Here is a 22,795-nt window from a genome sequence, read left to right as displayed (position 1 = left end):
GAAATGAAATAAACGGAGGGAAAGAAGGATGGGAATTGCAATATAATAAGAAATGTAACACTTTGCTAAGTATTGTGGGGAATCAAGTTCCCAGGAACTTTGGGGAAGTCTTTGGAAGTATATTTACACATATCCAAATCTAGACAAGTGATGAAATTTGGGGTGGTGAAACAATTTTATTACTGGTTGGATTTTGGGATAAGCTATATAAGGCATTTGCTTGAGTCACCTGGAATTGTTGCTTCATAAATGTGTTTCCGTGGCTAACTTGTGTTCTGCTTATAATGTTGTGGTACCTGCATGTTTTTAGGCCAGTTTCTTTTGTTCTTCTTAAGGGAGAGAGGAATTATTATTGACCATTAAAGGCTTTATTAAGAAGACCCAAAAGATTGTCTAATGAAGCGGTCAGTAATAAGCCAGTTGTTTTTAGTCACTACCATCATGGAAAATATTTCTTTTTATATTCCTCACAAATAGAGATGCCTCTGTCACCACTCAGCAAACCTAACTCGTAGGGTTCGTGAGGAAGAAAAATTGCTGGAAGGACAGTTGGAAAGATCTTGCAAACTGTTCGCTCCCCATCCATACTCAAATGTATATTCACTCACCAATATCTACTTTTGAGTAAATAAGTAGGAAAGTGACAGATAGCCTAGACTACTTATCAGCAATTCTGATTTGCTTACGTAGGGCTATGGTAAAAATTCTACTCTATGTTTATTTTTCCTCAGGTTATCATGCGATGTAAGTGTGAGACAGAAGCAAAGATAAACATGCATTCCAACCACACAACTAGGAATGGCTGCCGAGTACAGGAAGTTATGCAGGTGAATACAGATTCCTGAACTGATATCTGGAAATAAGGCTGCTTTGGGTGTAGGGACTCATATCCAGTAGGTGGAAGAAAGTTGTCCGATTAAAGAGCTGAGTTTAACATGGAAATGGTATAATTTCTATGGATAGTTAGTTCTCAACTTACAACCATTTGTTAAGTAAACATTCAAAGTTACAATAGTACTGAAAATGTGACCAATGAATGGTTTTCACATTTAAAACCATTGCAGCATCCCCATGGTCACATGATCAAGATTTGGGCGCTTGGCGACTGGCATGTCCTTATGACAGTTGTGTTGTCCTGAGTTCATATGATCACTGTAACCTTCCCAGCTGGCTTCTGACAAGCAAAATCTGTGGGGGAAGTCAGATTTGCTTTAAAAAAAACACACTGAGTCACTTAACAACTATGGCAAAAAAATTGTAGAAGGATGTGCAACTCACTTAACTAATATTGCTTAGCAACAGAAACTGTGGGCTCAAATGTGGTCATAAGTCGAGCACTATCTGTATACTATACAAAACTCTAAAACTGAATTATGTATAATTGGCAGAAATAGTAGCCTCTTTTGATAGGGCAGAAAGGAATTATAGTATAATTCCTTTCTGCCCTATCAAAACAGGCTACTATTTCTGCCAATTATACAGTCTGGGATTTATTCTGACACAGCACATTGGGTCACCTTCCATTTTTCAAAGCAAAGCTCAACATTATATTATTGGTACTTATTAATATGATTGGTACAAATTGGTATCGATAATTGGTAACTATTCTTTAATTTTCTTATGTTCCAATTAGTATCTTCATTTATTTTCCTCTAAAACCCATCCTCATTATCTAAACCACCTTTTTACAGCGCTATTATTAGGGGTTCTTGGTGCTTTCTGAGCTTGGTTGTTTTCTGCGGAGGTTTCATCTAGATAACATCTGTGCTAATAAGGAGTGGCGCTTGCTCTCATTCTAGTGGCTTATCCTGTCAGTGTTGCTGGGAGATGGTCTTGGAGGTTCTTTTGTTGAGCTGTTTACTGTTGGCTTGTTTGCAGTTCCTTGATTGAGGTATTTTTTACTTGATTGTTGGTCTGATGTTAATCTTGGAGTTAACCTATGCTCATTTGGGTGCTGATTGCTGGTGGGGAGGTGTTTCGGTCTTTTAGTTCCTTTTTTGGCTTGTTGATTGTCTCTTTTGAATAGTACAGATAGTCCTCAAGTTACAAATGTAACGGAGCCTGTCCATTCCTTTCGTAACTCGAGGATTTGTAGTAATGAATCTCGTACTGTGAATGCGATTCACTCCCAGCTTTCGCCCACACATTCGCTAATTTAATGCATGGGTGAATGCATGACTCGTTAAATGAACATGAGGTATTTCAGGGTGGGGAAGGCCATGGGGGGGGCTTAGTGCTTCTGACCACCAAAGGCCTCCCCGGACCCACTGAAATACCTCATGCTCCCTTCTCTGGGGGCCCACAATTGCTCCCCCCCATCTTGCTGCACCGGGTTACTTCCCTTGTGAAGATATGACTCCTCTCCAGCCTCTCTATTTCTTTCTCTGCTCCCGGCAAGAACAGAGGGAGTCCTCTGAGCCCCAGAATGGACCTCCAGAAACACGTGGCCGCCTCCCGGCCTCTGTACTAGGCCTTAGAAGCCCGGAGGAGGCCTCCGAGGCGCAGAACAGACCTTCAGAGCCCCGCTGAAGCATCCCCCAGCGTCATTTCCGGGCAGCAGCAGCTTGGGAAAAGCCTCCGACGCCCAGATCAGACCTTTGGAGCCATGATGAAGTGTCTCCCAACATCCTTTCTGGGTGGTAGCGGCCCGGAAAAGGCCTCTGAGGCCTGGATCAGGCCTTCGAAGCCCTGCTGAAGGATCCCTCTGCCTCCTTTCTGGGTGACAGTGGCCCAGAAAAGGCCTCCGAGGCCCTTCGTAGCCCTGCTGAAGCATCCCTCGGCCTTCTTTCTGGGTGACAGTGCCCAGAAAAGGCCTCTGAGGCCCGGATTGGGCCCCGCTGAAGTGTTCCCTGGCGTCCTTTCTGCGTGGCAGCAGTCCAGAAAAGGCCTCCGACACCTGGAAATGAAACAAGGGGACGCTTCAGCGGGGTTCCGAAGGCCCAATCCGGATATCGGAGGCCTTTTCCGTGCCACTGTCACCCAGAAAGGAGGCCAGGGGATGTTTCAGCGGGGCTGCTATAAATTGAGCGAAAGCCTTACTAGCATTGATAATGTTAGCTAGTTTGGGTAATGAAACGAAACGAAAGAAAACAACTAAATTCAGAGAGCACCAAGGCCCCTCATTCCAACCCTGAGCTACAAATATTCTCCTTTATTGGTGCAACACTATTATGTTCCTGGGCTTCAAGATTATGACAGAGGAAAACTTCAATATGAGGTTACAGTGTGAACAGGAAAAATTAGGTACAATTACAAAATTTATCTTCCCTCTCCTGCCACTTTTTTTTTCATTTCTTGCCTGTCAATAAAAGTAACTGATTTTCCAATAGCAGAAAATTTATGGATTGTACTGGAACTTAGGAAAGAAGCAGAAGCTCCTTAAGACACATTGCTCAATGGGGTATTTTAAAAGTCAGACCCAAGTAAAGCGTTTTGCATAACTTGAAAGTATAAATATTGGAAATAGTGCTTTTAAGCTACATCAACCTTAAGATAATAAGAGCCAGGGATTCTGGCTCTTATTGAAATGTCTTTAATCAGCCTCCTGTCTTTTGCTTCAAGGGATAATTCATAATATAATACTTTTTAAAAGTATTTTTATTATCTGAGACCAAAATTTTGAATGTTTCCAAGCCTGTGCTGCATCAATGTTAAAACAAACGATCTGTTTCAAACAAGACTTAGTTTATTTGCTGCATTATTATTTTTCATATATTTTCTATTTGTTTAGCATCTTTCTTGAACTGCATTGCCTAGACATTACTAATATATTCGCCCATTGAGATCTGCCAGTGTTTGCATAGTATTAATAGTAATTTGGAAGTGGGGTGCTTTATTTAATGTTGGTGCAACTTTGTATTTATGTTACTTTAGTTGATCAAGAAGCAGCTGGTGAACTCCATCAAGGCACTTCAGAAAAATTATGTGACCTCTGATGCTCTTGTAACAAGTGATGATCAAGATGCTAATACTCTTTGTTGTGTATTGGAGGCTGTGTTTGTACATGGTTTGAAAACTAAGCACATCAAAGCAGAAATTGGAGCAAAAGGGAAAAAACATGGAGGGCGCCTTCCTCAGCCAGTGTTTTGGACTCTGCTAAAATCTGTCACACACAGGTGAGACTGAGAAATGCTACAATTTTGATTTGGGAAGTTACAATAGTGTCCAATGTTTATTTACATGGTGAGTATACAGTATGATGCAAGAGAGAGAATGCTAGAGAACTTGTCTCTTCTTGTATAGATTTAGTAGATAAAAAAGCCCCATGTTGTAATTGTATGTGTCTCAGTTACCTCTTGATGTGGCAGCAAAATGGTTCATAGGTTAAGATGTTAACTATGGTATTTCAGCCATAGTTCAGTAAAGACAGGTTTGAGACATGAGCGTTGCATGATAGAATGAGCTCCCATCCTCGCCCTAGCCATTTGAAAGCATGCAGATGTGCTTAGATAAATACGTACTACTTCAGTGGGAAGGTAACAGCACTCCATGACATCATGCTGGCCACAAGACCACAGAAACGTTTTTTGACAGTACTGGCTCAATAGCCCTTGAAATGGAGATAAGGATGCCCGCTATTGTTGGCAATGATTAGCGGAGTAAAATCCACAGGGTCTCCTTTATCTTTTTACCTCCTGATGTTTTCATCAGACAAGAATGCATCAAACCCAACTTTTACCACCAGTCATAACCTTGCTTTCCCTTGCCTTTGGGAGTTGTCCTTTTAATGGATGTTGTGTTTTCCCCTTCCTGGCTATTTCTCCTTTTTCAGAAACATAATTTCTGAACTGGAAAACTTGATCTTCATCAATACAGATGTGGGGCGTTGTCGTGCATGGTTGAGGCTGGCTCTGAATGATGGCCTGATGGAGTGTTATCTAAAACTCTTGCTTCATGAAAAGTCTCAACTCTTTGAATATTATCATTCATCTGCTCTGCTTCTGGATACTGAGGAGGTTGAATTTCTCCTCAGCTATTTGCAGGGCTTATCTTCTTTGGCCTTTGACCTCTCCTATAAGTCAGCAGTATTGAACGAGTGGACCATCACACCTTTATCCTTGTCAGGCCTTTGCCCTGCCTGGGAACTGTTGGACCCTCTTGTGGGACTGGAACCTCAAAGAAAGGAGTCACTTAGTTCTCTCTCACAATCTTCTGGCTCTGATGAAGTTGAAGCTCACCCAGCCATCCTTCCTGCCCCTAAAAGTGAACAGGCAGATAAACTCACAGCTTCCAACTTGAGCATCAGCACAACTGGTTCCTCACAGCTCTCTTCCAGCCTGGATTCTGACATTCTTCTCCCAGCCAATTCTATCAGCACTCACAGCCCTGCTCAGGAGAAAGAGCCCATCTCCAATGACTCTGAAGTGGAGATGACAACAGCAACAGCAGACTTAGACCAGGACCTCCAAGAGTGAGTATGATAGTGAAAGTGATATACCACACAATATTTTAACTCTGCAAGTATTAAATCAGAATTTTAGTGGAATTCAGCATAACACTAAAATAATAATTCCTGGATTCTTAATAATGTGGTTGGCATGTCAATAAGGGAAATCAACCTGCATATCTTTTCTCCCTTTTTTCCAAGCCTAAAATAGAATGTTGCTTCTCCTATCATTAGTCCTGTTTCTGCGATTTTTCTTTGACCATATATGAGATGCTGTCTTGGTCAAACAAACTTTCCATTTCATTCATGCAAGTGTTCTGATTTTCTTTTCAGCATTTGTGTTACATCACAGAAGCATAATCAGTAGTTCGTGGGTTTTTTCACCGCATGTTACATTACCTAAAGACTTAAACATTGAAAATGTTTAATGTTTATATATGACAATAAGAGTTTATCAGTTATAGGTTTGACAGTGGCACCCTTTTCAGAGCTTGAGAAAGCTGTAGTCTTGTCTGGATGATTCACTCAGTAAATCCACAACTAAGGAGCAATTTGAACTCTTGGCCAGTTTCCTATATATTTTGTCTGCAATTAGAAACTTCACTCTCAAAATGCTGTGTATAATGGATATTTACCTTGTTAGTTCTAATCCTTTAGACCAACTTAACACATAGTATAGAATGTATCAATTCTATTCATGTATTAAAACAGTTTATTTTTATGCTTGAAAGAGCAAGTTAACAGTTATTGAATGCGTTGAATAATATGTGACTAACCTCAGTCATCTTTGATACCTTATCTTTGGACTCCATGTGGTACATTGAGAGATAGAATTACTGGAGATGATCTCTCTCTTGCAAATGTTTTAAATTTTTATATTTCTTTCTAGGGTGTTAGCAGAATTTACCAGGACACAGAGAAAGTTGGAATCTGTAGGAGTTCATGAAGCACACATCATCTCTCAGTCTCCCCCACCAGAGTGCCCCTGCCCTGCCACCAGTTTCTGCACTGTGCACCTTCCTCATACTGTACTGGCAAAAGGCCCTGTTGACATCATGCTACCTGCAATAATGATAAATTCACAGCTTCCCAATTTACCTAAGACTGGAGAATCTGTTAATAGTACCAGTGTCCAACAGACCTCTATGCTAACCACAATAATTGTGACCAAAGAACCTGTGGATGTGTCCCAAATTCATTGCAACAAGAGAGGAGCTAAAAGCCGGACCGATGAAGTCAATGGTTATGAAGGAAGCCTCCCAGGAACAGACCAGCTTCTTTCACCAATCTCACCAGTGGTCTGCCCTGTAAGAATTACTTGTTTCGTTCTGTTGTGTTTTTGTAGCTTCTGGAGCTCTTTCTAGCCTCATTGCCAAAAATTGGCAATAAAACTGCCAAAAGAGTCAGTCTAGTTCCCTATTGTTTTGAAGTGGGGAACTTCAATTAGTGTAATTCTAGAACAAGCTTAGGATGTTTTTTTAAAAATAAGCTTAATATAGCAAAGAGAAATCCTGGCTTGTCTGGCTTGCTTTGTCTAATGAGGCTTTTGGCTCTCCTCAAATAATAAAGTGGCCCTTGGCCATCCTTTGTATTTCTACCATAGTTCAGTAAGTTCTGGAAGGCTATTTATGTTGCCAAAATTTGTACACGAGGCATGCCAAATAGACCTTAATTTTCAGTACCCTCCCAAAAGCATTAATTTTTTTTTTAAATTGAATCTCCCTGAAGCAGCCCACTGGAAGTTGAGCCAGTTGTTTATCATGGAATACTAACTCAATGTTTGGGGATCTGAGAACTCCCTACATATTTTTTTTAATTTGTATTTACTGAGCTATGATTAACAAACACTATCAGGTAATTAAATTAACATAAATCCAAGATAAAAAAGAAAACTACAAATAAATCTACTAAAATGCAAATAGACACTTGCTATACCTGTACAGATTTACCATACATGTAAAGTATTATCATATTGTTATTGTCACTTTTTTTATAAAGATGAGAAATAGCAAATCCTGTCACATTCACAGCTATGGGCCTCACAACAAATGTATGATGTTGATCAAGAAGTTCCTTTACAGCTCCAGAAATGCTTTTCCTGCAACTTCACTGAAACTTCCTGTCCTTGGCTTCATTTCCTCTAGCTACAGTGCCTTATTCCTGGCTTTGAGCTAGTCTGTATGTCATATTTAATAAGTGATGTCACCTTTCCCAGATCACTTTTCCCAAATATCACCTATCTAGTCCATTGACATCCAGAAGAAAGACTATGGAATACCTTTGTAAAACAGTGTCTAATATTTTCCCAGCCATTTCCAAATTTCTCTAAAAATGACTCCTGATAATATGAAAATTTAGGGGAAAAAAACAAAATTTCAGGTTTGCTTTTATTTCTGTGTATATATGTATGTGTTTAAATTGTTCAAAATTAATAGAATTTTAAAAATTAAATGCTGATGCCATGGTTCCGATAGTGTTTCTCAACCTCAACAACTTTACGATTTGTGGACTTCAAGTCCCAGAATTGTGGACTTCAAGTCCCAGAATTCCTCAGCCAGCAGTTAGATGAAACCAATTAAAAGAACTTCAAGGCAAGGATTTCTTTTTTAAAGACCATTTTATTCAGGAAACAAAGTATCGGCACTTACATAGTTGAACCCAAGACTAAAGTTCCCTCCCTCTGTTACAAAGTAACAAGCTGCAATTCCCACCCCAGAAAGGCCATCATAAATCACATTCACCAATTAATCTAAAATCCTCCCCACTTTACAGCCCTCCAAAACTTTATCTAGAATTGACCTTAAAGCTCACCCAGCTGCAATTGTTTAGGCCAGGGGTAGGCAACCTTGGCTCTTTTATGCTGGCTCAGGAATTCCGGGAGTTGAAGTCCACAAGTCATAAAAGAGCCAAGGTTGCCTACCCCTGGTTTAGGCTAACTTAAAAAGCTCAAGCATTCCTCCCACCCACCCCTTCTACATCTGAGAATCCCAAGCAACAGAAAAAGCACAAGTAAAGTGAAAGGTAAAATGGCTGCAATTTCTTAACTGTCACAGCATTGACATCTGATTTGTCACAGGCTGAATTTTTTAAATCAGGTTGTTTAAATTAGTTGATCATTTTTCTTGGTGCTTTAAATTGTACGTTTGGATCATGTTTTTTTACCTGATCAGTCCAACCAAAGACAGTAATGATAATGACCTGTAGTTAGAGTGCAAGGTCTCAGATCAAGTCATTCAATATAATACTCAATTAGAAGATGGCTGCTTTGCTGGTCACTTGCAAGAAAAAGCTCTCAAAAGAATATTGCTACTATCGAACTTGAATTTTATTTCTATTTGAATCTAGTAAAGCTCAGAATTATCTTGCCATTCTTTCCACATTTCTTAATCACCGCCCTTTTCATTTATTCTTGCTTCCCATCTTGGCCTGGGCTCCATTAGATCTGAGCTATGTCAAAAGTAAGTGCATGACAGCCATAAGAGAAGGCTGTCCTGCTAAGGACAATTTATTATTTTCTCGCATCAGCCCAGCTGCTTGAATTCAGTAAACTCAGAGCCAGAAGAATAGCTTGTTTGGGTAATAGCACAAATGTTATCTTTTGTTATTTCCCAACAGAAAAGAAGCTGGATCACTGAGGATGATTTTTACCTTCCTTCTCCTCCTGAGGAAACAGAAAAAAGCTTCTCCAGTTCTCCCAGTACCTCACTAGAGAGGCTTACCAGTACCCAACCTGCTATGCCATTGAGAGCCCCAGATCAAGGCAAGCTCTCTGTATCCTCAGCAGAGCTCAGCAAACTCAAACTGTCTCCTAGGAGGGAGCTGAAGGGCTTTAGTGTTGTTCATCGGAGAGAAATAGGTAACTTGTGTTTTGACTAAGGGAGGAAAGATGAAGTGGAATGGGAGGAGAGATTTCTATGGCGGTTAGAAGAATTTATAGTAATGGAAGCATCATCCATTTTGCTGCTTTACAGAAATGTCACTTGTGCTAGAGAGTGCATAAAGCATTCCTCTCTCGTCCCACTTGTAGGTCTTTCCAATCCATTTCGGGGTCTGCTGAAATTGGGGACTCTGGAACGTCGAGGAGCTCTGGGCATTTGGAAGGAGTTTTTCTGTGAGCTCTCACCTCTAGAGTTGCGGCTATTTGTAGACTGTGAGGAGCGAGTATGTGTAGAAAACTATTCTCTGCTGAGATGTGAGTCCTTAGGACGGGCTCACAGTGATGGGCGCTTTGAGCTGGTCTTTTCCAACAAACGATTGTGTTTTCGGGCTTCCTCTCGGGATGAAGCAGAGGACTGGTTGGACCGGCTGCATGAAGCCCTAAAAAAGTTTAGGCTACAGAAGGATGGAGGGTGGGAAACTCTAGAGTGCCCTGAGGCTGCAGAGGATTCTGAGGATTTCTTCGGAGGTGGACCACCTGGTGACTTGCCTTCCTTCTCGGTGTACAGTAGAACTGGCCCAACTGAGTTGGACTGGTCATGTGCCTTGAAACCCGAGCTAGATGCAGTCAAGGAATCTGTCCTGTACTTGGAAGTTGAGAAAGCATGGGTCCCTTTGGTGTTCTCCCTGTCCTTAGAAGCCTTGAAATGCTTCAAAGCCAGAAATGATAAAAAGATACTGAGCAACAGCTTTGGAATTGAGACCATCCAAGATATCCTGCCAGATGTGAGCTTGGGTGGACCTTCATTCTTCAAGATCATCACTTCAAAAGCAGTGCTGAAGTTGAGAGCTGAGAACACAGAGGAGGCAACTGATTGGCGAGACCTGGTCCGCCGGGTGCTTATGTCCTACCTTGAAATGGCTGAGGAGGCCCTCACACTTGGAGGCCATCTGGATGGCAGTTCACAGGCAATCCTGAAGAATACTGTTAAGGAAAATGGATATTTGCTGCAGTATCTGATTGCCATCCCCATGGAGAAAGGCCTGGACTGCCAAAGTTTCATATGTGCAGGTAGGCATGTATGGGATGCTTGCAAAAAGATAACTTATGTCAAGCCTTTTTTAAATAATGTATTTTCCCTTCCAATTAAACAACTAAGATTGAGGATTTTACTTCTCCATGTGTTCATTTGTAGTTTAATGTGATTTTAGAACACAAGATGTTGGTGGTCATTGTTATTACAGTGTTAATATAAGTTCAGATTAATTGTGTAGTGGTAAGTCATTGAAATATGTAAGTCTTAAACAAGTCATAATTACCATAAGCCTTTGTTTTATTAGATCTCTTCAGTCTTCTAATGACTAAATATTAATTTAATTAATAGAAATAACAAGAAATTCTTAAGCTGGAATAACTGAAGGGGAGGGGGGGCAATCCTTAAATGTCTGATTGTTCTGTTTTTTTGTAATTGATTCATTTTGAATGCCAAAACCACACTTTGTTTTCAGGGCTATTTGCCCAAGAAGATGGTAAAGTAAAGCTTGAAAAATTTTAGAGGCGCATGCATAAATTATTGGAAGTGATTTTGTTTGTGAATCTCTAATTAGCATAAATTCATCTCTGGCTCAGTGAAAAGCTGGTCTATTAACTGTTCAGAGGTTGCAAGCACACAGGAAGAAAGATGCAGGAAGGTCAGACAATGTGTGACAGGCAGGTCTTATGAGCAAATGCAGTTTGTGAAGCCAGCTGCTGATATCGTTCTCTAATTCATAATCATCATTGTCATCTCTAAATAGACCATAGACTAATCTACTTGTTGACTTGACTGCACTTCTCTCTGTTTGTTTGAATGAATGAATAATGAATTTCCTTGCTTACATTGAGCTACTCTTGTATCTGTAATTATTCAAAAAATATCCAGTTTTTGCAATTTGGATAACTGGAAAATGTCCAAGAATCCTTCAGTATAGAGTTCAGTCTAGAAACACGATAGTGCCTATGAGCCTCTCACAATGAAATGCAGGAATTTCTATTGGCCAGAAAATATGGGAATCCATTTTACTCCTAACATAATTTTGTGAACAAAAGGAAAGCTAAAGGTTATACCTTTCGTAGTAAATCTGATAATAAAGCCAAAGATCAGGCCACATTTCCTGATTTCTGAAGAGATCTATCTTTCTTTCCAGCCACAGAGTAGAACAGTTATTATATTTCTATCCACTAAAATCAGAATAACAAATAGTTCTGTTCTAAAACAGTTTGGCCTTGGCCTTTCTTTCTGTTAAAAATAAAGAGCAATAGATAAAAATATATTGATGTGTAATAAAGGCAGGAGGCGTGTGTGTGTGTGTGTGTGTATGTGTGTGTGTGTACACATATTACACACACAGGCACATCCATACTTGAGAAACACAGATCTAGAGACTAAGGCTGAGCAATAGCTGATTTGTCAACTTTGGTTCAACTCTAATATCTTCCTGTTATTATAGGCAGTGGCCTAGTCAGCAAATGGATTGTGGGAACGGAAAACTGACTTCTTTGGAGACAGCAATTGGGGAATAGGCTGTTTAAATGCAAAAGCTTCTCCAGTAACCAGGAGTCAGATTCTGGCAATTTAAGATATCCCTAACATTTTGTCTTTCCTTTCCAGGCTGCTCCAGGCAGATTGGCTTTTACTTTGTGAAGCCTAAGCTGTGTTCATTCACTGGCCTCTATTTCTGTGACAATTGCCACCAAGATGAAGAGTCTGTGATACCTTCACGTCTAATTCATAACTGGGATCTTTCCAGATATCCGGTATGCCCAGTTATGGTGGGAGGAGACATAGAGTATATAAGCTCTGTTTGTGAAATTGTCTCTTTTAAATCCCAGCTGCATAACTATAGTCACAAAATGACTATCATTTTCATTATGAAAGAGAGAAGCTTGAGAGTATCTGTAAGGATCTCCTTCCTTTGTGTCCTACCTGCATTGCAAGTTAGCTCAGATAGGTGCAGGTTTTAAAAAGCAGATTAGCAAAATTTGACCTCCGTCTCTCTGAGTGTTTCTCCTCCTTAACAAGTGGATTCCCCAGTGCTGGCTGGGGAATTTGGGAAACCAGAGTATACACATTTTAAATTCGTTAAGGTTGAGAAACACTGATTTAGCTTAAGATGTCAGGGACCATAAAGTATGAAATCTATGAGCAAGGTAGTATTCTGATTAGGATTTTTCAATTTGTGAGCTGCTACTGTTTTTTTAAATATATATTCTGTTGTATACTGGGATCGGTGAGGCATTGAGCAGACGGAAGGTTAAGTAACAACTCTTTATTTGAATCAACACAGAAGCGACTCTAACAGCTGCTTGGCTTCTATTTATATTGGACTGCCACGAGGCGGCAGCCAATGAATTTAAAGCACTATTTGCCACTTAAAGTGCTGGCTTGTTACAATACACAAATGGTTAGAGACTTGTTTAAACATAATCATTTAACTGCTTTATAACTGCCATTATAAAATGGTTCAATACACAACACCCCTTCCCTCTAGGTAATCACATATCACGATAATGTATATAGTCTTGTAAGGAGGCAGGAGGGTTTCGCGCCCGCCCCAATCATTGTAGCGCCATTGGAGGCTCCTGGTCTACCAGCCCCTTTGATGAGCTGGGTATATCAGGGTTCCTAGAGCCGCTCGCTTCGGGTAGACCGGTGCCTTCCTGGACGTTCTGGCTGGGTAGACCGGTGCCTCTCGGAATGTCCTGGCTGGGTAGACTGGTGCACGCATCACCCACTGACAGTCTGGGAAACAAGTCCGTCAACAAATCCCTTTCTGTTGACATAGTCTCTGAAGTTTGTGGTGACTCGGACATGGATAAGTCACCTTGCCTCTCCCTGTGAGTCTCACAAGAATCAGGGGACTCAGATGTGTTGCAGTCACCTGGCACCCCCCAGCTCTCCTCACTGTCAGCGGTCAGGGTTTGATTAGCCTGCTGCTGTCGCAATTGGTCGATGTGGCACCGAACCACACAACCATCTTCCAGGGCCACCTCATACGACTGTGGCCCCGACACCTTACAAACCACAGCTACCACCCATGGTGCCCCTTGACCATAGTTCCTCGCCCAAACTTTGTCACCGATTTGCAGATTCTGCGGGGGGCTTGGGTTGTGCTATTTCCGCAGCTGCCCGGTCCGGATGGAGACGGTCCAGCTTTATGGTTAGCCGGCGTCCCCATCTCAGTTGAAGTGCATGGAGTTGTGTGTTGGCAGAGCAAAAAGTCTGCCTGCCAATGATGCCAATCACCAGTCGTTATTCTTTTTAGCGCTTCCTTGGTTGTCCTGATCATACGTTCTGCTTGACCATTAGAAGCCGGGTGAAAAGGGGCAGAGGTAGCATGTGTAATCATGTTAGTCCGTAAGAAGGACTGAAACTCAGCAGCAGTGAATTGTGCCCCATTATCGGACACAATCACATCAGGCAAGCCATGCATGGCAAAGATTCTGCACAGCTCCTGGATGGTCCTGGCAGTAGTCATAGTAGGGACAGGTGCTACCTCAAGCCATTTAGAGTAACTGTCCACTACAATGAGGAACACCTGTCCTTGGAAAGGTCCTGCAAAGTCTATATGAATTCTAGACCAGGGAGTTTGCATGGTCTCCCAGAGATGTACTGGGGCTTGAGACATTTCAGGTCTGGTCTGCTGGCAAACCTGGCATCCTTTTACTTGAGCCTCTATATCCTTATCCAACCCTGGCCACTACAGGTAGCTTCTCGTGAGTGCCTTCATCCTGACTATTCCAGGATGTCCCTCATGCAGAGATTCTAAGATCCTTGCTCTTAATTTGTGTGGGACTATAACCCGACTTCCCCATAGAAGGCAGCCCTTGTAAGCTGATAGCTCATCTTGTCTTCTGATGAAGCTGTGAAATTCTGTCCCAGGACTGGCTTCAGGCCACCACCTCAGCACCCAGTTCAAAATACGACTGAGTGTTTTGTCAGTGGCTGTTTCAGTAGCCACATCCCCAGCGTGAAGGGGAGACTCTGGCAGATCCTGGATTGTCAGGATACGTGCAGCGGGTGCAGAGTCTGGCTCTGATTTAGGCAGGGGCAGCCTGCTGAGCGCATCAGCATGGCCCATTTCCTTGCCAGGCTTATGGACTAGCCTGTAATTGTAGGTTGTCATAAAAATTGACCACCTCAGCATCCTAGGGGAAAGGATCTGAGGGGTTTGCTTGTCTGCAGTAAACAGACCTAGAAGAGGCTTGTGGTCTGTAAAGACCATAAATGGGCGACCATAAAGGAAATCGTGGATTTTTTAAATTCCAGCTACTATTGCTAATGCCTCCTTGTCAATTTGTGCACAATTTCTTTCTGCAGGGAAAAGTGTCCTTGAATAATAAGGGACCATAAAGCATGAAATCTATGGGCAAGGTAGCATTCTGATTAGGATTTTTCAATTTGTGAACTGCTACTGTTTTATATATATATAAGACAGACAAATGACTCCTGGGAATATCCATGGTACAAAATAAAAATGCGAACACCAGGAGAATATAAGACAATTAAAAGTTTAGTAAAAACCTTAAAAACTTTTAAAAGCATACAATCATAGGGGCCAAGCGACGAAAGCTTGGCCCCTATGATTGTATGCTTTTTGTATGCTTTTAAAAGTTTTTAAGGTTTTTACTAAACTTTTAATTGTCTTATATTCTCCTGGTGTTCGCATTTTTATTTTGTACCATATATATATATATATATATATATATTCCCTATGGCCAAGCTCAGTAAACAGAAAAAGTATAATTTTCTCAAGATACAATCTCAGTTCTCAGAACACAAACTCAGCTACTTTCATTTCTCTTCCTTTTTATTATTATAAACTGTCTGGAGTAGTCCCACAGCGAGATGGGCAGCAAATTAATTAATTAATTAATTAAAGAAAACAAACGCCCAGTTCAGATTATAAGAAGGTACTTACTAGAATGTGAGCCTTTGAGAATTGCACTATCTGGATTCCTTTTTATAACGTATAATATTCTTTTGCATGGCTTTCCTAGATGTCACTCAGGGGCTTTTACAGAACATTCTCATCTTGTTGTCTCTGTCAGATTTGTTGCCAGGCTCTGAAATTCCTAGCCAAAATTCAAAATCAACCCTTGATTGACCTGAAGCTGGTGAATGAAACCCTCTATGACCACGTAGAGCAAATGAGACAGATTTTTCAGAATCGTGAGCAGCTGAAGCTACTGGGTGATTACCTTGTCCTTTGTCGCAGTGGCGCCCTGAAGGAGATCAGTAAGAGGTGAGTCAGAGGCGTAAGAGGCCCTTCTCCAAATCAGTATATTAATCTGAATTGACTCCAGCCTTCCAACACAAGGATAGGCAAGCATTCTGTTTCCAAATGCTGCTGGCTATTCAGTCAGAGATTGTATGTGGATATGGATACCACAATCACTTACAGATGCCTTTTGCACCACTTTCATCCATCAGATACACACAGCTGCCTCCACAGAAGTCTTTTATGTACACGTTCCCAAGCTTATTGCCATCCTCATCCCACATGCAAGAGCAGTGGAATACTTTTGTTTCCGTGTTGGCTGTTTTGGACATAGCAGAATTCTAGTCTTCAGCTATCCCTTTCTCTCTCTCTTTCTGTCTGAAAAGTGGTCTGGTCCCAAATGGATTCCAGAAGCATTGCAAGAGAGAGAGAAAAGGAGAGATAGATTGTTTCCATCTCTTCAAGTCAAGAGGATAGGGGCTTGTATTGGATGACACAGAAGACTCCTAGGGGTATTGTTGGGTCTGGTTGTCCCAAACCTGAGTAATTGATATGTGTAAAGTGTGCATTCTCATTGCAGAAAAAATGTGGCTAGAAAATTAAAGAAAAAATCTCAATGTATTGGTATCCAATTTGGCCCTGAGTACCATCAGTGTGTTTCCTGTGATCTCTGGGAAATGAAGAGAAATCAGCACAGGCATAGAGCAATGGTGTAAGAAGTCGGTTTACCTGAAATCAAGAAATATGGGTCAAGTAAAAAGTATCTTGTGACACAACGGCTTGATGAAAGCAAGGATTGGGAGGAGAGGCACACAATAAAAGCAGAATGAAGGAAAAAGCCTAAAGAGATCAGCTTGTGTGCAAAAATGGAACACAAGAGCGAGAAATGGAGCAAGAGGTTTTATTTTATGTTGTATAAAACTCCTGGGATACTGTGGAGAACAAATTTTAATATACTAATGATGTTGTTCTTTGAAGGCTTGACCACCGGCACTATCTCCTGGAATGTCCCCATAAATACAGTGTGGCTGACCTGAGGCAGGTAGGAGATCTGGAAAAAAGAAATGTTTCAATCTAGAGGCAGGTGGAATTTCAGTTCAAGAAAATATTACCCATTCCTTCATCCTCTAAGCTGGATTCCCCCAAATCACAGCCTAGCAGTCTTCCCTACAAATTATTTGACACACCATGAATTGTTGCATCACTCAGTGTAGAGCAGGAAGCAAGAAACTTTTCAGAGCTGGTCTGTGCATGTTCAGATGCAATCTTTTCCTCTCATAACTTAGTCCTCTCTGAAGAGTATAGCAGCTCAGATAGACAGCTGAGCTCTCCAGGAATTCTCTTGCCCATTTGCTTCTGCTTACCAATTTTTTCCCTAGTACTGTATGTTGCAAATTTTTTGTTACCTGCACTGGATCTGCATTAACAGCTGCTGAAATGGTTTTAAAAATAAATACTGTATGCACAAAATGGAAAATCTAAGTTGTTACAATTTTAGAACAATTTGCTGTGTTCTAGAAGTTCTGCCAAGCCATTTTGGATCAGCTTCAGTTCAGCAAAAAGAAAACCCAGAGTATTTTTTTTTAGTTGTTTGAGGGGTTTTAGGAGTTCCTGTAGATTTTATTCCACTAGTTGTTGCCCACTATAGGGGACACTGTTCGTTTCTGTTTCTAGCCGTTAAACTAGCACTGTCCGAAGATCTTGCCGCAGTCTTGTGACTAGCATGACATCACAGAGCGCTGTTACCTTCCCACCAAATGTGAACCTATTTACTCACATTTGCATGCTTTCGAACTACTAGGTTGGCAAGGAACTGGGGCGAGCATGGGGGCTCACCCCATGACATGGCACTCGGGTCTTGAACCTGGATTGTCAGCTTTCCTGCCGAAAAGCCCAGTGTCGTAACCACTGAGCCACTGCACCGCCCCCCAAACCATTTGGAGGGTTTGGATGAAATAAAATCTGAAGGGATGCGAAATTCTTTTTACAGGGCAAGAAGGGTGCATTCACTCCTTTTTTTCCTTCGTTAATTTTCTGTATAGTATGTCGCATACCCTCAACCCCTCTCATCTTTCCAGCACCTTCCCTAGCCTGCCTTCCCTGATGCTTCTGGCAGTGTCCAAGTTCCGCATGTCCCACTAATCTCCCCATTCCAGGTCTAGGACAATTCGCCGTGGCCATGTCACTACAGCCAACTCACTGCGGGACAATTTGTTGTGGGACAATTCCACGTGGGATAACTCAACGCCTTGCTTCTACCTGGCAAGCCTTCCCGGTTTCTTTGCATGGAAAAGAGGCTTGGAGAATTTAGTCCTCCTTTTCATGGAAGCCCCCAGCCCTGGGGGCATTGTGCATCTGGAGGGGGATATCAAGACCCAGAGGCCATCCCAACCTTGGAACCCCCCTTGTCTATGCCCTATCAGATCACCCAGAGAGCCCTGGCCATGCTGAGGCTATGGGAAAGCATTGAACCTCCTCCTCCACTCTGAGTAGGTCAATCCCTGGATCCAGGGTTACCCCATCTTCCCCCACTGCAATCTGGCTCAGAGAGGTGATGCCAGAGCCGATAAGCTGCCACCACTGTCTACATGGGTAAATTAATCAAGAATTGCGTCCTGGCCAAGCACTCCCTGGACATTGAGCTTTGCCCACCTGGCTACGCTGTCCTTGCTCCCTGCCGACACTGGATCTCCCTTCCCCAGAGCCTGCGGAACTCCCAGCTACAAGCAGAAAAGGAGACCAGGAGGGGATGGATCTGCACCCCCCCAAGTCCAACTCTGTCCATCCAGATACTCCTTGCCCAGCTGAAAAAGAAGGCATTGCTCTGCCAATTCTGTGAGGTAACTTGGGGGATCAACTGATGAAATCCATCTGGCGCCAGCAGGGAGTGAGGGCAGCATAGCTGGCTGGGGTGTGTGAAGTGCAATTTCTGGGGAACGCTCGCTAGAGGGCTCGATCCTTGATTAATTTTCCCATTTAGCTACTGACGGCAGCAGTAGTTTGTCATCTCTGGCATCACCTCTCCAAGCCAGATCACAGCGGAGGAAGATGGGGGTCCCCCTGGATCAAGACTTACAGCGGAGGAGAAGAAGGTTTGGTCCTTTCCCACAGCCTCAGCATGGCCAGGGCTCTCCGGGTGATCTGGTAGGGCAGGGGCAAGGATTCCAAGGCAGACATAGCCCTGGGATTTCGACAACTGCTCTCCAGGGGCAAAATGCCCATGGGGCTGGGGACCTCCATGAAAAGGAGGACCAAATTCCTTAAGTCTCCTTTTCCATGCAAAAAAACCTGGAGGGCTTGCCAAACCGAAGCAAGGCATTGAGTTATCCCATATGGAACTATCCCAAGGTGAGTTTCCTATGCGAGTTGTCCCACAGCAACTTGGCCGGGGCAACATGGCCACAGCGAGTTGTACCATTTTGACCCACTCCTACTATCCTCCCCCATGATCCTTCATGTGCTTTCCCTTACCTCCCTCATCTTGGCTATCTTTGCTAATGTAACTTATTTCTCCATCTGTTTCTTATTCTACCATGGCATATCTTGCCACCCACGCCCCGATCTTCTCAACACCATCACTTCCCTGCCAGCCATCAGCTGCTGCCTGTATCCATTCCATAATCCTTACCTAACCTCCTCTGAACTACTTCTACCTAGACACGCCATGCACAGTATATTAGAAAGCAAGCTGGTTTAAATTCATGCATAAGCCAAAACATATAAAACACAACCTATTCTGATTTTGACATGGACCAGCCAAAACCAGTTGTTTCATGCCTTCAGATGTTTTAAATCAGACTGGCATCATAAGGGCCTTGGCCATTTTTTGCTGAATGACACGTGAATTTTGAGAATTCCTGTGAAAGCAGAAGTAGAAGTGGTTTCCCTGCTCCTCACCAACTGCTCATGGCCCTTCTCTCCTCTTAGATAGCAGATGGTATATTTGAAACTTTTCTTCAGTCGCTGATCCAATTTGCCTCTCACCATGTGTATAGCTGTGATCTTTGTACTCAGAGGGGCTTCATCTGCCAAATATGCAACAAGAATGACATCATCTTTCCCTTTGAATTTGATACAACCAGCAGGTAAGTTTTACACATGTCCTTTCCTCTAGAACTGAATACACATTTTAAAGAAACTAAAATAAAATTGAGTTCTCCAGTATATATTGACCATATCTTGAAACTCGCTGTGATAGCACATCAGGAAACTGGGTTATTTGTGGCACTATCTCTCCCTTAGGACAGCGGCCCATGACAGTCCCTAAAGACAGCTGCCTGTCCCACTTTGCTCTAATATGATAGGCAGACTTGGGGTCCCCTCTTTGAAGTAGTGCCATCTGATAGGAGCTAGATTGCATTCCTTCTCAGTAGCAGTGCCTTGGGATGATCTTACCCTCCCCACACACACACACACACACACACACCCAAAGGATGCTAAGTTGGCCCGGATCCTGCTGGCCTTTAGGAAAAATTTAAAAACATGGTCATTTCCCCAAGCATTGGACCAAGGTGTGTAAGTTCCCACCAGAAGAGGGTACAAATGTTAGCCAAGTTGCCTATTACCTATTATTGTTGTTCATTGTAGTTTTATTTTGGTTCTTTCTTCTTTCTTTCTTTTTAATAAGCTGACCAGAATGGCATTTCCAGGTGGGTTGGGCATACAGTATATATTTGTAAATGAATAAATAAATAAGTCCATCCTTTCATTCATTTACATAGCATAGTCAGAACTAGATCAGGTAAGAGTCAAAATAATTAATTGAATGTTAATGAAATCCTTAAATCCTTATCATAATGATAAGTAACAGAATGCTTATAAACATATAAATGTCCTTCTTAGAAAACATTTATTTCTTCAAGTCGGGGGTCAGGCCCTTTGACTGAGAGATTACTGAGAGGATAGAAAAAATTAAAATAATAGCCTTAGCCCACCATGTTTTTTCCAGATCTGTGACTGTAGGACATCTTTCCCCAGCTTGGCAAGTTTTTGGCCCACTAGGTGAAGATTATGTATGCAGTAACAAAGCACATCAAGAGAGCCTCCAGAGGTTGGGGAAGGCAGATCTCAGTGCCATAGAGATCCACTTTCCATGAGGCAGTCAAAATCCTAAAAAAGATTTCATTCATCAGATCCATCTTTGAGTAGCCTTTAGATATAATTGCTCATCCCCCAAAACTATAACAATGCAATGACACACATGTCAATTTTTCCCTTTGTCTATGTATTAGAGCAGGAAGAGTGCCTCCAAGCTCAGACAAACTTACTTCCTGCTGCCTGAGCCAGACAATTTACCTATGAAACAGGATGTTCTTGGAAGCCTCTGGGGAGTTTTTTGATTCTGGCAGCAGCACAGCAATAGTCACTTCCTTAATCGTCACCCTGTCTAGCTGGTAGCTGGGGATAATTTTCTCATGCACACCTCCTCAGCCAGAGGCACATTCACACTCACCCACACTCAGTGGCCAGCAGAGTCAACCAATGCTATTTATCATTTGAGGTACCCTTCTGGAGTGATAGGCAGTGATGATCTGTTATTTTAATAAACATAGCTTAGATACAGGGAGTAATCTCAAAATCCCTTCTTAGCTGTCAGGCAGAGGGAGAGTTCCAAGAGGCAAAAAGGTAAAGCAATGTGTAAGCCTAAGTGTGAAGAAAGAGGCAGCTATGTAACTATCTAATTTTTTCTCTCTACCTGTTAATTAGCTTTAAAGTTGCCTAATAGCTAGTAAAATTACTTAACCATCGAACAGTTTTTTTTTCAAATGTGCCAACTTTAAAGTATGTGTACTTCAGCTCCCAGCATATTGGCTGGGAAATTCTAGGAGTTGATGTCCACACATCATAAAGTTGCCAAGTTTGAAAAATACTGACCTAATCTAATCCATGAGGGTGCATATTTCTCTGGGGTTGTACTCCCCAAACTAACCAAAATTAAATTTCATCACATTTCATTTCCACATCTAATGTAATTGAAATGAATTTTAAGTAATTTGGTGAATCTCTAGCTACATATTCCCCTTAAGTGATATTAAAAATGCAATTTAATAAATCTGGAGATTTCAATAGCATACCCAAAGGTTTGGCAGACTCTCTGCAGCCCTAGACTCTTCTTTTTGCCCTTTCACCAGCTGTCCAGGACTTCTTTCTATACCTTCCCCCTTGTTCCTTTTGACCTGGTAACGATTGGGACAGCAACTGGGACCATATGTGCAATAGATGTTCTCTCCCGTGAAATGATACCTGAGTACCAAGGGAGAAAAACCATGTTTTCTTACAGAATTGGAATCTCTGAGTGGAAAGTTGTTTCAAGAGTTCAATTAAGGAGAACTGGTAGAAGGAACACACTGACTTTATTTGTGATTCCACTTTCGTACTTGAAATGTAAAGCTATTATAAGAGGGAGGCTGGCCTTTGAAGCCAATAATACAGAATGAGAATATCTAATACCTTCCAGTCTATTGGACTACAATTCCAACTTGGCTGTTGAGCTCTAATATGACCTTCTCAAGTAACTAACTTGTTGGAATATTCATGAGCAGGAAGAGTCATGTAGTAACTCAGTCAGCCAATGTGAAGAAAGTGCTACTGAGTCTGTGCAAAAAGGTTATTGAGTTAGAAGCTGGGTTTCAGTTTCAGGTTTCAGGTCTGTCTCTGCTGTAAGAAGTCTTCATTTATGCTATGTTGCTATGAAGAAGAATATATGGTACTGTAAATATTTTTATATGAATATAAAGAGTTTATTTGAATCAGCTAAATGCAGTCAACTGTGAGAGCTTCTGATTTATTTTTACCAACAGAGAAAATTAAAATTCTCTAACAGGTTATGGGCCCAGAGCTTACTAAGGACTGCATTGTAATTTAAAGCTGGAATAAATTGCCTGTGTTTAGAAGTATAAGAACAAGGCAGAATTAGCAGAATGGCTGCAATGGAATTTAAGGAAAGCTCTGTGCCTCGTTTAGGGCAAAAGAATTACATTATCTGGGCAGCAAAAATGGAATGTTTGCTGAAAGCAAAAGAGCTGTGGTATATTGTAGAAAATCCCCCACAAGTGTTTGCAGCTACTGATCATAAAAGCCATGATCAAGCCATGGCTTATCTCATCTTGAATTTAGATGATGAACAATTTCTAAATGTTGCAAATCTAAAGACTGCAAAGGAAATTTGGCTGAAGTTGAGAGCTGTGCACGTGAATGTTTCTGCATGCAATATAGTGCAATTGTCAAGAAAACTTTACAGAGCCTGTTTGCAACCAGGTGAATCTGTGGAAC

The 22,795-nt window shown here is 41.8% G+C and overlaps 1 protein-coding gene across 1 annotated transcript in view; it reads left to right on the top strand.

Annotated features, from left to right (window-relative positions):
- Window positions 1-737: 737 nt before the first annotated feature.
- Window positions 738-22,795, top strand: part of PLEKHM1 (pleckstrin homology and RUN domain containing M1) — a 25,850-nt gene continuing 3,792 nt past the window's right edge. The window contains exons 1-10 of the mRNA XM_029285646.1: window positions 738-827; window positions 3,874-4,115; window positions 4,772-5,410; window positions 6,276-6,628; window positions 9,060-9,242; window positions 9,414-10,334; window positions 11,914-12,059; window positions 15,354-15,547; window positions 16,502-16,565; window positions 19,451-19,608. Of these exons, the coding sequence (XP_029141479.1) occupies window positions 738-827; window positions 3,874-4,115; window positions 4,772-5,410; window positions 6,276-6,628; window positions 9,060-9,242; window positions 9,414-10,334; window positions 11,914-12,059; window positions 15,354-15,547; window positions 16,502-16,565; window positions 19,451-19,608 (2,990 nt within the window). The remainder of the gene's footprint in view (window positions 828-3,873; window positions 4,116-4,771; window positions 5,411-6,275; window positions 6,629-9,059; window positions 9,243-9,413; window positions 10,335-11,913; window positions 12,060-15,353; window positions 15,548-16,501; window positions 16,566-19,450; window positions 19,609-22,795) is intronic.

The sequence above is a fragment of the Protobothrops mucrosquamatus genome, unplaced genomic scaffold, assembly GCF_001527695.2.
Source record: "Protobothrops mucrosquamatus isolate PMUCROS unplaced genomic scaffold, P.Mucros_1.0 scaffold1991, whole genome shotgun sequence".
In the NCBI taxonomy this organism is placed as follows: Eukaryota; Metazoa; Chordata; class Lepidosauria; order Squamata; family Viperidae; genus Protobothrops; species Protobothrops mucrosquamatus.
This window is presented reverse-complemented; position numbering and strand designations above follow the sequence as displayed.